This window comes from Thamnophis sirtalis, unplaced genomic scaffold (assembly GCF_051295495.1).
Source record: "Thamnophis sirtalis isolate CommonGarterSnake01/CBP01778 unplaced genomic scaffold, rThaSir2_p1.2 scaffold_3, whole genome shotgun sequence".
Taxonomy (NCBI): domain Eukaryota; kingdom Metazoa; phylum Chordata; class Lepidosauria; order Squamata; family Natricidae; genus Thamnophis; species Thamnophis sirtalis.
In genome coordinates this window covers 128,782,215-128,796,877 of record NW_028261383.1, presented here as the reverse complement: position 1 = coordinate 128,796,877, position 14,663 = coordinate 128,782,215, and the positions used below count along the sequence as shown (strand labels likewise).

The window sequence follows — 14,663 nt, the reverse complement described above, 5'->3', positions numbered from 1 at the left end:
TTTTATTTAAAAACAAATTCCAAATTAGATTGATTCAGTTTGCCACGATACCTTATTTAAGTGTCACTGATTTCAACTGGTCTGTTTTTAAGCATGATTAAGCCTCCATCCTAAACAAGAATGAAATATCAGTGCACAAAAATGTTAAATATGATTGTACAACATATTGATAAAACTCTTGAGGCTGAAAAGTATTTTCCATTTTTACATTAATAATATACTTTTTCATAACGGAAAGCCTAGCCCCTCAAAAATACTGATGGCCTCTCTTCCATACAAAGATTAAAATACATTATAAGATTATTATTTATGTATGTGTTTAAGTTACTGTTTATATTATGTTAGTTAAACAGTGTCTTTAAAAACAGCATTATCTTAAAGAAATAATGACTTTTTAATTGATCCTTAAAATGGGAGCTTGCCTTGGAGTTACTGAAATCATAACAGTAAATGTAAACCAGGATTTTCCAATGTTACTTGTGGGGAATAATACAAGTTTGGATATAGACAATGCACTCTCATATTAAAAATACCTTGATGTTTAATATAAAAACTAATACCATGTCCATGTAAATTCACAAAAATATTCCATATCAAATGCATTTACCCAAAATACAGTGAAATAATCCCCAGCAAACCATTTGACCTGCTGGATTATCAAAGCTCTTGTTTATATAGAATTATCTGTTATGTTGAGATAAAAGTGGAAGCCTTCTTCAGAACAAATAAATATTCTGAAATTCTGTTGCTAGTTGATTCCTTCCAATTATTTTTCTCTTTTTATTCCAACCTATAACATGCTTATAACAATGATTCACATTAATCTTTACAATTAAAGTTATGTTTTTTAAGTAATAAGAATATTTCATTCGTTCATTAGCTTGAACAATGACAATTCCCCAATTTATTAGACAACAGTTAATTTTACACAAACATTTATAAAAGGATGATACCATAGAACAGTATCTAAAAATACTTCTGGATGTAAAATACATCTAAAATAATCCTTCTGTGATGCATCTGGCTGCATTCACATATGGTACAAATGTGGTTTCTTAATGTTTGATCTTGCACATTGTTTTAATCTAGCCTTATCTAGCAAACTAGTAAACAAAAGTGATGGAATGCAAGGGTAAGTAACCCGCTGACCGCACACTATTCTCCAGCCCTTTTGCAGTTTCTGATCCTCAAACCTGTATCATTAAAATTAATAAAGCCTGATGACATTGTGAAGCATCCATATCCAATTTAGGTAAATGCAGAAAAAAAAGTGTTTAAATGTTAATTATTATACTGCTACCACATTCACTCTCTAAGGAATTTAAGTGATTTACTGTATAGGAATGACTTTCCCTTGTCTGTATGAGTTAAAACTTTTTAATGCATACAAGGAATATATGAGTGACTTCCCATAACATTCCAACAATATCGTAAGTCATCAAGTGGCTTGTTTCATCTTGCCTGAACCCCTTATGGCTTGCAAACAATGGTTTATCACTTAGCGTAAGGGTTTAGCAAATCTCAGTTAAAGTACAACATCAATATGTGTGCAACCAATTTACATGTAAGCAATGCATATATATAATTCTCATCAGTAACATCTTAACTCAACCAGTTCTTCAGAAACACTGGCCCAGTTTGGGTTATGGGCCTCTTACCACATTCCTAAGCAGAGCACCTCTTTATATGCCTTACTGAGGGAACCAGCGCAGATCCGACTACATGTCCCTTTTGTATATTCCCCAGAAACATACTATAATTCTTGATCAAGGACTATGCATTGGATTTTTATGTTCATTCTTGGCAGAACACTTTAGGCCCGTGATGGCGAACCTATGGCAGGCATGCCAGAGGTGCCATGCACAGCCCTCTCTGCTGGCATGCGTGCTGTCGGCCTAGGTTAGATCTCCATGGCATGTCTTTTGTGAGCTTCTGTTTCCCTGAAAACCACGAAACAGAAATTCACGAAAGAAAAAGATCTCACCTCTTGCCACGCTGCCAGCCAGCCAGCCAGCTGGTCTCTGCTACACATGCACACATGTCCATGCATGTCTGCATGTCCGTGCATGCACATGTTCATGCATGTCCGCACATGTGCACGTGCATGTCTGCATTTGTGCACATGTGCACCTTTCAGTTTGGGCATGTGCACTCATGCAATTTTGGCACTCAGTGTCTAAAAGGTTCACCATCACTGCTTTAGACTCATGGTTTTAGATTGCAGGAAGTTAGCACCCACCCTTCTCCTAGAAAAATGAAATATCCTGGGAAATATTGAAAAGGCAGAATATTATATTTCCCTGGATAAGAAATAGAGAAACATGTTTTAGGCAGGAAACAGACTCATTCTTAATAGCCTCCACCTTTGTCAATGTGCCATTAAAAGGCCTGGGCCAGTCTATTCTACATAACAAAGACCTCCTCCCTTCAGCTCCAGGGTGATGGGATTAAGGCATGATAGTATTAGACCTTTACCCATCTCAACACATGGCACCTGGGAAGAAGGAATGTTCTCAAAACACAGCCTACAGAGTTGCCCCTGCATGGCCCCATGGGAGTCTGACAACCAATCAGAATATAAGTTCAGGTTCAAAGGCCAAAGAGGGCATAAAACCAGGCTCTTTCGGCATCTCTGCCTCTTTTCTTCTTCACCCAACATCTGGAAGCATGTGATCCCCCTTTTCTGTTCAGGAGCTCAAACCATGTGATCCTGTCCCCCATTAAACCATCTTTCCAAGCAGCCTCCATGTTTCCAATGTTTTTTTTTCTCCACTTGAAATTGAACCTAGGACATTTCTTCCAACAAGATTTACACCTATGTTGGTCTGTGCCACATCCAGGTGGAGTCTTTGCTATTCCAAGTCCTTTTTTCATAAATTACAGAATTAGTTCTAGGCTAGGCTTTCTCTCTCAGTCGAATGGGTATCAAACCAGAAACCAGGCGCTGTATACGCTCACCTGGGAACAAATCACGCCGAATCTGCAGGGCACCTGACCCCCGCAGGGGGGAGAACAGTTCCCAGCTCGAGCCGGCCAATCCAGGACGCGGTGAGCTCTTTTAAGGGCGACCCCCGAGGAAGCTAAACGAGGCGATAGTTCTTGCTTGACCCCCCCTCCCTTTTTTTTCTTTGACGCACTTTCTCTAGAAACCAAATCCTAATCGAGTGATGATGACTTCAAAGGGGACGCAGGAGGTAACCGGTTATTGTCCCTGCCCGTGGATATTTTTAGTTCGAATGGAATTTAACAGCAAAGGAAAGGAGACTTGTCTTTTTATTCGGCTTATATACAAAACTACGTTTCAGATCTTTTTTTTTTTAAATCCACCTTACTGGGAATATTAAAAGGGACGTTTAAAGGGGCCCCGCGCCATCCACGGTGCCAATATGATGACATCAAACGAAGGAGGCTCAATTCTGTAGCCCCCCCCCCCACTTTCGCAGGACGGGGCTTTTAAGGGAGGGGGGGGTGGCTCGGCCGCCGCGCAGCCTCCCTATTCAGCCCCCCCGCCCGCACTTCGGGCACGCAACCACCTTTGGGAAGGGAACAAGGCAAGCCCGCCCTCTTGTCTTTCCTACGAAGATGGCAGAGATCTCTCTCCCGGGTGAGGCTGGCAAAGAAACCGCGAGGATCCGGCCTGGCACCGGCAGCCACCTCAGAAGGCGGACCTCGCAATACACAAACACACACACACGCCTCGGTTGCACCTTTGGAGCAGCATTTTTTTTCAACCCATTGGTGATTCTTTCTTCTTATCCCCCCCCCCCCGTTACTCAGCCTTCTCCTGGGTCTACTCGTACTCCTCCTTTCCATCCGTCTCTGGCTCTTGACTCCCCCCCCCTTTATATTTATATTTTTCCTCCTGTTTTTTTATCTTAATTTTAATTAATCCTAATTAACAGCGGGGCAAGCCAAGCGTTTCATCTCGGAGTGGGACAAGGGTGACTGGCAGGATCAGGAGCCAATGTCGAGAGAAGAATGGGGGGGGGGGCGACAATCAGGGTTCCTGTGTGGGCTCGCCGCTGCTAGGGAGCGGACCCCCCTCCTTCTTTCCTTCGCCCCTTTTCCCACCCAGTGCCACATCGCCCTTTGTCTCTTTTTCCTGCAGTGGGCAGGAAAGAGAAGGGAACTTCTTTTTTGCCCCCCCCCCTCCATATCCTTGGCTGCGTCCTCCCTTTTTTCCAAACCTAACTATTCTTGCTGTTTCATGAACAGTCCCCGCCGAGGGTCGACGGCTTAGAAAAGCCGTCCGGGAGCAGCAGGACCCTCGTACTTAGATTAAAGATGCTTTGCTAAAGATACGTGGGCAGGCGAGTGTGGACAGATCGCAGCGGTATAAGGTCTACTTAGATATACATATATCGATATTAATTAGGAAGGTAAACCGTAACAGAAAGTCTGCATGATGAGATACACGGGAATTGTGTTTTACACCGAAATATAAAGGCCATTACGGACCCAATCAAACCCCCATTTTTTTTAAAAAAATAGTTTCCTATAGAATTGTACCTTATGATTCTTTTTTTTATTCTTGACTAATGTATCTCGTCTTTTTATGTACCCTAAGAGCATACGCACCATAGACAAATTCCATGTGTGTCCAATCACACTTGGCCAATAAAGAATTCTATTCTATTCCATTCCATTCTGAATTACAGCATTGGCACCTTAGCAATTACAGAAGGCTATTTAGTTGCCTGTTCGGTAGCAGGAGTTGCAGAGACGGATTCAGGAGTGACATCGCTTTCTTTGACCTGTGAAACAAGCTCTTTAAAAAAAAAACTTCCGAGGTAGTGTGAAGTATAAAGAAATGGAAAATTACCCCTTTCCTAAACAATCTCGCCAGGTAAGACGGAAAACAATTGGCAAGTGAAAGCATACAAAAGACCGTCCCTCCCCTCCCCTTCATACACACATTGTACGTCGTTGAACAAATGTTGCTTTATTGTCAAGAGCCGGAGACGGCGATTGGATCCAGACACACTTTCCTCCGTGACGCCAAGGCGAAGGGCATCACGGGATGCGTAGTTTTCTCTTTCTAGAGGGCGGCAGAAGGTGCCAAGAGGCGTGACGTCCGCGAGTTGACGTCAGGGCTGGAGGAGGGGATTAACTACTTAGAGGCTCGTTGGCCCCAGAGAGGAAGGGCGAGTAGAGGGAAAGCGGTGGCACCTAAAGCAAGATGGCGTTGAGGAGGAGGAGCAGCAGCAGCAGCAGCAGCAGTAGCGAACACACACACATACGCTGAAGATGGGGAGGGTGAGGGGAAGCTAATGTGATACAGGATGAGCACCCACAACTATAGGGAAGGTGGAGGTGGCCGTGGCTGGAGAACGGAGTGAAATAAACAGAAGCTGGAAACAGCTGTCAACACCGAGAAAGGAAATCCTTAAGAATCTGGGTCTCACGAAAGCTGGGAGAGTGATGCAGAAGGAGGGGAGAAACATCTCTGCTCAGATGCAAGGCGGGGAGGCGAGGGGAGGGGGCAGATAATGTATTTTTCTCCTGGTTACCTAATCCTTTAGTGAAACATGCAGAGAATCGCGTTCTTCCCATGTCAGGAGAGTTTTGCGGTGGGTAAGGCTTTTTATAATAAAGCCATCTGGGCAACAGAAAAATTCACAATACCTGTCTGTATATACTATATAGCTATCTATATATCCTTTTTTTAAAATCACCCCTAAAAAGAACTAAAAAAGAAGAGACCAGCGCAGAGGGCGGACGAGAAAAGAAGACAAGGATTGGAGGGGGGGGGGAGAACTCGGGGCGGGGATTGCAGCCTTATTGGCAGGCGGAAAGGCCCTATCGGCAGTAGCGGTTGAAACCGAAGGCGACCGATTGGCAGGCTAGTGGGTGGGGCCCGGCTAAATGGTGGGCGGAGAGCGGGTGGGCGTAACCACGCGGGGCCCAACGGGGCGGGGCGTGGGAGGCGATATATAGGGGCCGGAGGAGCACTCGGGCGCTTACAAGAAGGCGTCGAGCAGCTGCCGTGCGGGGTGCGTGCATTTCTCGGGTCGGAGGCGAGCAGCGCCATCCTCCTTTTTCCCCCCTCTCCCGAGCCTCCTTTCGGGGAATGGGGCTTCACTCCTGAGCCCCCTCCGTGCCCTCCGCACCCCTCGGGACTCTCGCCGGAATTGTTGCACTACCAGTCACGCCACCTGCTCCGTTCACTCGGGTGAGTGTCGTTCGCACTCCTGGGGGGGGGGGGCGCGGAGGAGGAGGAAGACCGGCGCTGAGGCGGACGAGGGGGGAGGGATGGCTGGCGGATTTCGGGGGAGGGGGCTCTCGGCCCTCACGGCCATTCGTGTGGGGAGATGGACGGCGCGCCCAGGGAGCGAAGCAGCAGGCTGTGGCGGCGAGCGGGGTGTTGGCAGAAGGGCTGACAGGGCAGCGGCGGAGGGTGTTGACACAACCCTGCAAGAGGAGGAGGAGGAGGAGGGAGTGGCGCGGACGGACGGACGGACGGACGGACCGACGGGCGGAGCCCCTTCCCGGCCGAATGCGGGGAGAGGGAGGCTCGGGCAGGAGGGTCCCGGGCAGGCAGGCAGGCGGCTGCTCGCGCCGCGCCGGGATCCCTGCTGGCTCTGTGCCTGGGGCTGGCCGATCGGCCCCTCCCTAGTAGCCACGGGGTGGGAGGGGGCTGGAGGGGCGGCGCAGCGAGGGCAGTTGGAGGGTTTGCCCCCCTCCCAATTCCGCGGAGGGGCGGAGGAGAACTGGGCGACGGGAGGGGGGAAACCGGCCTGGGTTGAGCTGCTTGTCCCCCTGGAAGAGGGTTGGGGGGAGGAGGTGTTGGCTGACAGGCCGATTTTTGTTGTACGTGTAAGTAGTTTGTAGCGCTGTAGCCACACGGTGGAAAAGGGGAGATGTATCCTTTTTTTTTCTTTCTCTTTTTTGTTTTTGCAGGGTGAAGGTTTCTTGAGGTAGGGAGGCGACCGATTTTTATACGGGGGAAGAAATGTTTTTTTTTTTAAAAAAAAACCCCAGACAATAGGAATGGGGTGGTGGTGGTGGTGGTGGTGGTGGTGGTGAGAGGGCTTCTGAGCTAAATGACCCCCTTAGCATTGCCACAGTTGTATCACTTTTTGCGAAGTCTCTTCCTGTCCCAAATGGTATAAAGGGCAAAAATAGATTGGCAATGAGAGGGCAGAGGATTTGGTTGGGCTTGGTTAGAGGGAGAGAGAGAGAGAGGCCTTAGCCAATCATTCCCCCCCCCCCCCTTTATAGAAAACACTTTTCTCTTGCTGCTGGAGCTTGGAGAGCTGTGAGCAGAAATCTAATGAGACTCAACTGCCTGATTATGTAATGCTGTATTACTCTGCTTAAGATACTTGCTTTTCTCCAGCTCTCTCTCACCACCACTACTATGATTGATGTAATTAGCCAGGTTAACTGATTTTAAAAAGGTTTGTGTTAAAAATAGATAAGCGTTTGAAATATTTGAGTCTTTTTGTGCCATACTGTACAGCATCTACCCTCCCTGGGCAATATCTTTCCTACAGTGCAAGGGAGTTAAAGGAATGGATACATAATTTTAAAGAGCTTCCTCAATCAGTTCTGTACCTTACATATGTCATTTGTAAATATCTTCTGTTTGCCCTTGATCTTTCCTTATCCCACCCACTGCTGATCTAGCAAAATGTTTTAAAGTTTGCCTTATCAGCTGGTGGTTCTCTTATCATGTAAGGAGGGCGAAAGGAAATGTCTTGAGAAGATTTGAAATCAACTATTGCAAATTTTAGAAATTTTGAAGTAGATTTTTCCCCTCTGGTTTATAAACTTGATAGATTTCAAGCTAATGTTGCAGTGCAGTGAAAAAAAATATGAAAGGAAATACAACTATTAATTGTTATAAGTTGCTTAAAGATGGAACTTAAATAGGGAAATTAATTTAAAAGCTGGCAATATAATTTTCAAGCAGGTTCACATTTACCTTTTCATTTTAATTTGTAATTAAAGTTGTTTTGACTGCTTTATAATTGAAGGGAAAAAATTCCTGTAAGGATTGTATGTTCTGGTTGAGTACTGTTTCTATTATGGAATGATCTCCCGCCCCGCCCCCCCCCCCAATCCTCCCAAGGGGTCTTGATTTAGTAAGCTGTTGTAGAATTAGAGTGGCTTCTTTGCTTTTTTCTCTTTAATGAATGTACATGTCATGCTTGTAACTAAATAATAAAAATGATTCTGGAAGCTGACATATGTAGGGGTTTTTTTAACCTGCCAAAAGATAGTATTTATGACATTTCTGACTCAGCTGAAGCAATATTGCAAATGCTATATTAGATAGCTTTTAACAGAAGGGACTATTTTAATCTAAGTAGAGAAAATAATACCAAGTATTACAATTGAATTCTATGAATCCTAAGAAATAGGTTTGCTACAGAATGTTTGGTAGGCTTTTTATGGTTCCAGTTAGACATTAAAGACACAATTAAACAAAACTCAGGTTTTGGAATGTTATACTTTCAGACATGTTATTGGTGCTTTTTATAGTAGTTTGTATTTGGACTATTTAACCTAATTAGCCTACGTAGTATTTGCAAAATAGTACCAAGCAGTAGTGCAGATACTGCCTGTAAGAAATGTAGCCTGCTTTAGGGAAAGTGTGAATTTAATAGGCCTTGCTCATTTTCTCTTGTACTTTTCTTACGTGGATTTTTCTTTTTTTTACCCCCTCATGAAGGAACAACACTACTCAAGGTGAAGAATAATTATCAACTAAAATCAGCACTTTGAAAACAATTTTTGCTTTCCTGTGGTATTTTGAACTTTTTTTCCTGATTGTTGTGGTTTGAAACAGAGACTGTAATTTTGTGCTGTAGCAGCTATGCAGCTTGAAATACAAGTAGCACTCAATTTTATTATCTCATATTTGTACAATAAGCTTCCCAGACGACGTGTGAACATTTTTGGTGAAGAACTTGAAAGACTGCTTAAGAAGAAGTATGAAGGGCACTGGTATCCAGATAAGCCATATAAAGGATCAGGGTTTAGATGTATACATGTAGGCGAAAAAGTGGACCCAGTCATTGAACAAGCATCCAAAGAGAGTGGTTTAGACATTGATGATGTTCGTGGCAATCTGCCTCAGGATCTTAGTGTTTGGATTGACCCATTTGAGGTTTCATACCAAATTGGTGAAAAGGGACCAGTGAAAGTGCTTTATGTGGATGATTCCAGTGAAAATGGATGTGAACTAGATAAAGAAATCAAGAATAGCTTTAACCCAGAGGCCCAGGTATTCATGCCAATTAGCGACCCCACATCATCTGTATCAAGCTCTCCTTCGCCTCCCATTGGTCATTCTGCCACTGTGAGCCCAACCTTCATGCCCCGTTCCACTCAGCCTTTAACATTCACCACTGCCACGTTTGCTGCCACCAAGTTTGGCTCAACCAAAATGAAGAACAGCAGCCGTACCAACAAGGTTGCCCGCACTTCTCCCACTAATCTTGGTTTGAATGTCAACGATCTGCTGAAACAGAAAGCTCTTTCATCCTCCATGCACTCTCTCTATGGTCTTGGCCTCAACAGCCAGCAAGTTTCACAACAGCAACAACCATCACAACAGCAGCAGAAAACATCTGCCCTTTCTCCTAACGCAAAGGAATTCATTTTCCCTAATGTGCAGGGCCAAGGTAGTACAAACAACCTGTTCCCTGGAGACAATCCCCTTAACCTTAGTCCTCTCCAGTACAGTAATGCCTTTGATATGTTTGCAGCCTACGGAGGTCTAAATGAAAAGTCTTTTGTGGATGGCTTGAATTTCAGTTTAAATAGCATGCAGTACTCTAACCAGCAATTCCAGCCTGTTATGGCTAACTAAACAAAAATACAAATCATATTGTACAAGTTGAAATGCACGTACCCAAGGGTGTTAACTTTTTCACCTCTTGAGTTTTTTTCTAAAAAGCTTGTAGTATGAATACATTCAAGCTTGGTTAGATAAGGACAACATGCATCTTTTTTTCATTTGCCAACCAAGCACAAAGTTATTTTTTACTGACTGTACATTAAATATATTCAAGATATGGCCTCTTACAGTATTTAAGATATAGCAAGGACAGCTGATTTTTTATACATAAAAAATTGGCACTAATAAATGGGTTTATTGGTCTTTTCTAATTGTATAATTTAATTTAGTACAAAGTTTGTAAAATATCAGAGTATATATTGTTTCTACAACATGGTATTGCATTTTTATCTTTTTACTACAGTGATCTGTGACAACTGCAGCAGCTTCATGTTGTATTTTTTTTACTGAAATTATAAAATCCATCTTAAAAAAACATCAATTCTAAAAAGTGTACAAATATTCCTTAAGTGGTGGAATTTAAACTGTATGGAAAACTTTTCCAAGAAAGAAACACAAATTGTATTTTCTGTTAAAAAGTTTAAAGATTTTTTGCTATATATTATGGAAGAAAATGTAATCGTAAATATTAATTTTGTACCTACATTGTGCAATACTTGAAAAAGGTATAAAAGTATTTTGAGTCAATGTCTTATGTTAAAGAGAGGGACTGAAATAGTTTATATTAAGTTTGTATTAAAATTCTTTAAAATTCAATTACTGTTGCGGTCTTGGTTTATTGGTTAAATAATATAGTAGTACACTGATATTGTAGAACAGAATATAGGTCAGCTAAAGAAGTTGGTTACACTGATGCCTCATGATAATGTGTTGTTAAAAATTATGCCAAAGCAAGCTTTGTATTTGAGCACTCGCCCAATAGGTACAGGTGACAAGAAATTGCATTCATGTTGGTGAGTCAGAGGAGTCCCTATGTGCCTCCTTTGACCGAGTATAGAAACCAAGCAAGCTGCCAGAGGCTGCTGCAATGTATTAGTGGCACACCTATTTCTAGAAAAATACCTTCTGTGCAATTATAATGTAGAAGGCTGCTGCTGTTCTAGGATAGTTTTTCAGTATCTGGCTGTTCCGATACACATTTTCCTGTGTGACAGTTTTGACGGAGTATTCTTGGTAACTAAATTGATGCTGGATTCATGAGGCATAAAATTCAGTAAATGGGCATTTCAATTCTATATTTTGGATTTAAAGCCAGGAAACAACTTGAAGAAAGTTGCTATTTTCTCATAGCATGCCCCTTACACAGGAGCTTCATTGTTTTCTAATAGTGTAGGAGCTGGTGCTATGAAGTATAAAATCAGTAGGTCTCCAATAAAGTTTACTTTTAAACTTTAAAAGGAAGAGGGGGGGTTCCTTATCCCAAATAAAACCTGCCTAGATCCTTCGATATGAACACCATTCAGAAGAACAGGCATTAGCATATCCAATTAGCCCTATCATTTCCACAGTACAGAAGCCTGGAGCAAGAGTGGAGTGTTGGGCTTTTTTAAGGCCTGTAAACTAATTCGATCTATCCGTGTTGTATGTTGTTGTAACATCAGAGCAGTTTTGTAACACTTCTATGATAATATGTGTAAAATGTCTGATACTCCAGTGATCTCAGTATGATGATATTCAGTCGTCATGCTGATTTCAAGTTGGGATGAGATGGGCGTTTACAATTCTTGGAATAGAATCAAGCATGTTGCTTAGCACCATAGTAATCTTTGTTTTATAAAGACTGAAATCGGGCTCTGAAGAACCAGCAAAGAGAGTAGGCAGAACTTCAGATTTTTGTTCTGAAGTTCATCTTATTGTGAACTTTGTGAAGTATTTCTTGGATCTCGGCAAGCACTACGTTATTTCAATGGACAAATCTGTCTTATATGAAGTAAGACCTGTCTGTGCTTATAAGAAGATCTGTGTCAGTCCTTCTAGAAATCTTAAAATTGAAAATGGCTTGGGTTGGGTTTAGGCATTTACCTGAAATGCATGCCTTCACTAGGCAGCATTGCAACTAACAATCCGCTCATGATTAGGAAGATCTAAATCGGGGGTGTTCAACCTTGGCAACTTTTAAGATTTGTGTACTTCAAAAAAATAGTTGGCTGTGGAATTCTGGGAGTTAAAGTCCACAGGTCTTAAAGTTGCCAAGACTGGACACCACTGGTCAACGATCTTCCCATTAGTGTTTTGAATACTTTTCTATTTCAACAACCAAGAAATTAAACTTTATGGAAACAGATGGGAAATGGGGAATAACAGTGTAGTTACTGTTGAGATGTGAAGTGTCCCTGGAATTAAGGGTAGACTCCTTACAATTTGAATTCTAAATAGCAAGGTTACAATTATGCAGCAAACTCCTATAAGGCTGGATAATGCATTCATACAATCTAGGAACGCGTTACACAAATTAGCTCAGCTAACAAAGTACAGGAAAATTTTGCTGTATTTTTGTTTTTAAAAAATACATTCTAAGATGTCTCAGAGTATTTCTCCAACTGCTGATAGAATATTTTCAGCACATTCTCTTAGCTGCTTCTATTTCAAAGTAAAACCGCAGTGAAGAACAGTCAATCCTGATATGTATGTTTATTTTTTCCTACGTTAAGAAAAGACATCCAAAAAGCTGAATATTTGAGATTTGTTACAATAAAGTTTTTCTAGAACAGCTCAGTTAGGTGATAATAACTAACAGGTCACCTATAAAGATACTCAATCTTCAATGTGCTTATGGTGGTTTTACTGTATTGTTTTGGAAGAAAACCACATTTGAGAAAAAGTTGGCTAGGTTATCAAAAAGGGTGCCAAACAAGCATTTTTTTCTGACTTGTATTTTTGTTTAATACAATGCAGAGGTGGATTGCTCCCTGTTCAGCCCAGTTCGGCCAAACTGGTAGTGGCGGCAGAGGAAGGCTCCGCCCACCTGCCCAGATGTCGTGCACACGCACAAGCTTGCATGCACGCACAAGCGAACCAGTAATAAAACTGGTATAAACGCACCATGGATACAATGCCTCTGTGAACGCTGTGTAGTTTTACAGTTTTGTTTTGTTTTTAATTATGACCCATGAATCATGAGTACAGTAGTCTGGCAACATCTTTGCCAAAACTATATAGGCAATATTTAACATTAAAATAAAGACTCTCAAAGATAGTACCGAGTTATCAAGTGTAATAAAATGTATATTTTAATACCAGTAATTATAAAAGAGCACACAGTTAAGAGCTCGAATATTCGTTCTTCAAGGAGCGCAGAGTTTTGCTTGCAATGAAGTGCAACTTAATTCATAGATAAATAATAACATTACACACACAAACCAGAAAGAACATAATGACTCGTGATTTCAGCTGGAGTTAGATTATGAGGTTTTTAACAGAATATAAGAGAATATTTCTTAAAAGACTACCGCAGAACCAAAAAGAAATGCACAGTAACATAATGGGATTAATTTAATTAGCTTAAACAAACAAAATGTCTTCACTTCTTCAATGTTTTGATCTTGCTCCCCATTGAATTCAGTGATGATTAGTTTGCACCTTATACAATTTAGCCTTAGAGGCCTTGGTGCTAATACCAGTTATTCCTCCTTGGTTTATATGTATGTAACCACCACATGTGCTAACTCTGGCCACAATCATTAACAAAGGGCATTGTGCTTGCTCCTTGGTGTGCCACAGATGGGTCATAAAAACAACCAAATCATAGATGACTAATCATGTTGCTTTAAAATATCACATGCAATATAGGTGTTGATATAATGATTAAGTACAGTGTGTAATTCAAACAAGAAGACATGACATCTGCTTGGGATTCCTAAAAATAAGAAACTAAGAAGGCATTCCTGGCAGTGGATAAAGTCATGAGTCTGCGCTACCTGGTACAATTAACGTGGTATTAGTTATAAAGTATGTTTTTTTATTTATTTGTATCCAGCCTTTATTATTTTTACAAATAAAGCAAACATATCCAACATAAACCTCCTTCCTATTTTCCCCACAATCACCACCACCACCACCACCACCATGTGAGGTCAGTAGGCTTCAGAGGGTGGGACTGGCCCAGAGGTAGGTTCCTACCGGTTCAGCCTGGTTTAGTCGAACTGGTAGTGGTATGGCAGCCTGGGTCGCTGGAACCGGCAGTGACCCAAGCCTGCCACGCCCCCGAACCAGCGCGGTTCTCCTGCCGGCGCCATCTGCACTGCCATTTTGTTTTTAAGTTCTGCGCATGCGCAGAACAATTTTAATTGAATTATGCATGCACGCTCAGAGCACATCTAGCATGCGCACAAGTGAAGTGGCAGTAAACCCGGCCGGAACCCACCCCAGGACTGGCCCAAGGTAAGCCAGCTGGCTTTCTATCCCTGGCAGAACTAGAATTCACTCCTGCTTTCAAGCCTACTGCCTTAATGTATGATCCCAAAATTTGACTCGACAGATTTTCTAATACAATTAAGGTCAGAAAAATATAAGCATTAAAATCTTTCGAAAGCTGTTATTATTTTTTCCTCAAAATATACAGTGTCACATAACAAAGGTTTTTTTTCTACAGCTCTTCCCTCCAATCTCTTTGGGCGTGTAGAAATACCAGGGACACCTGTAAAAATATGATTCTTTTTTTAAAGGCTATCTATTATTCCATCAGTCAACAACATTAAATATTGGGGAATGAGTGCCATTACAATTCAAGTGACTTTGTGCTGTATTGTGCTCATCATTATTTTGACTCAAGTACTGGTATAATTATGAGAATTGGTAGAGGAAGAGTAAGTCATGTTTGAAAGAGTATGATCATACAGTAACAGCATACTTAGAT

At 42.0% G+C, this 14,663-nt stretch overlaps 1 protein-coding gene across 1 annotated transcript; it reads left to right on the top strand.

Moving 5' to 3' along the window:
* The first annotated feature begins 5,961 nt into the window (after nt 1-5,961).
* TOB1 (transducer of ERBB2, 1) lies at nt 5,962-10,564 on the top strand. The gene is made up of 2 exons (XM_014059844.2): nt 5,962-6,172; nt 8,678-10,564. The coding sequence occupies exon 2, from the start codon at nt 8,822-8,824 to the stop codon at nt 9,818-9,820; it is 999 nt and encodes a 332-aa protein (XP_013915319.1). The 5' UTR covers nt 5,962-6,172; nt 8,678-8,821; the 3' UTR covers nt 9,821-10,564.
* The last annotated feature ends 4,099 nt before the right edge of the window (nt 10,565-14,663 follow it).

Bases quoted from the DNA above. Each gene is read 5' to 3' on its own strand.
- TOB1 (XM_014059844.2), top strand. From the start codon at position 8,822: ATGCAGCTTGAAATACAAGTAGCACTCAATTTTATTATCTCATATTTG.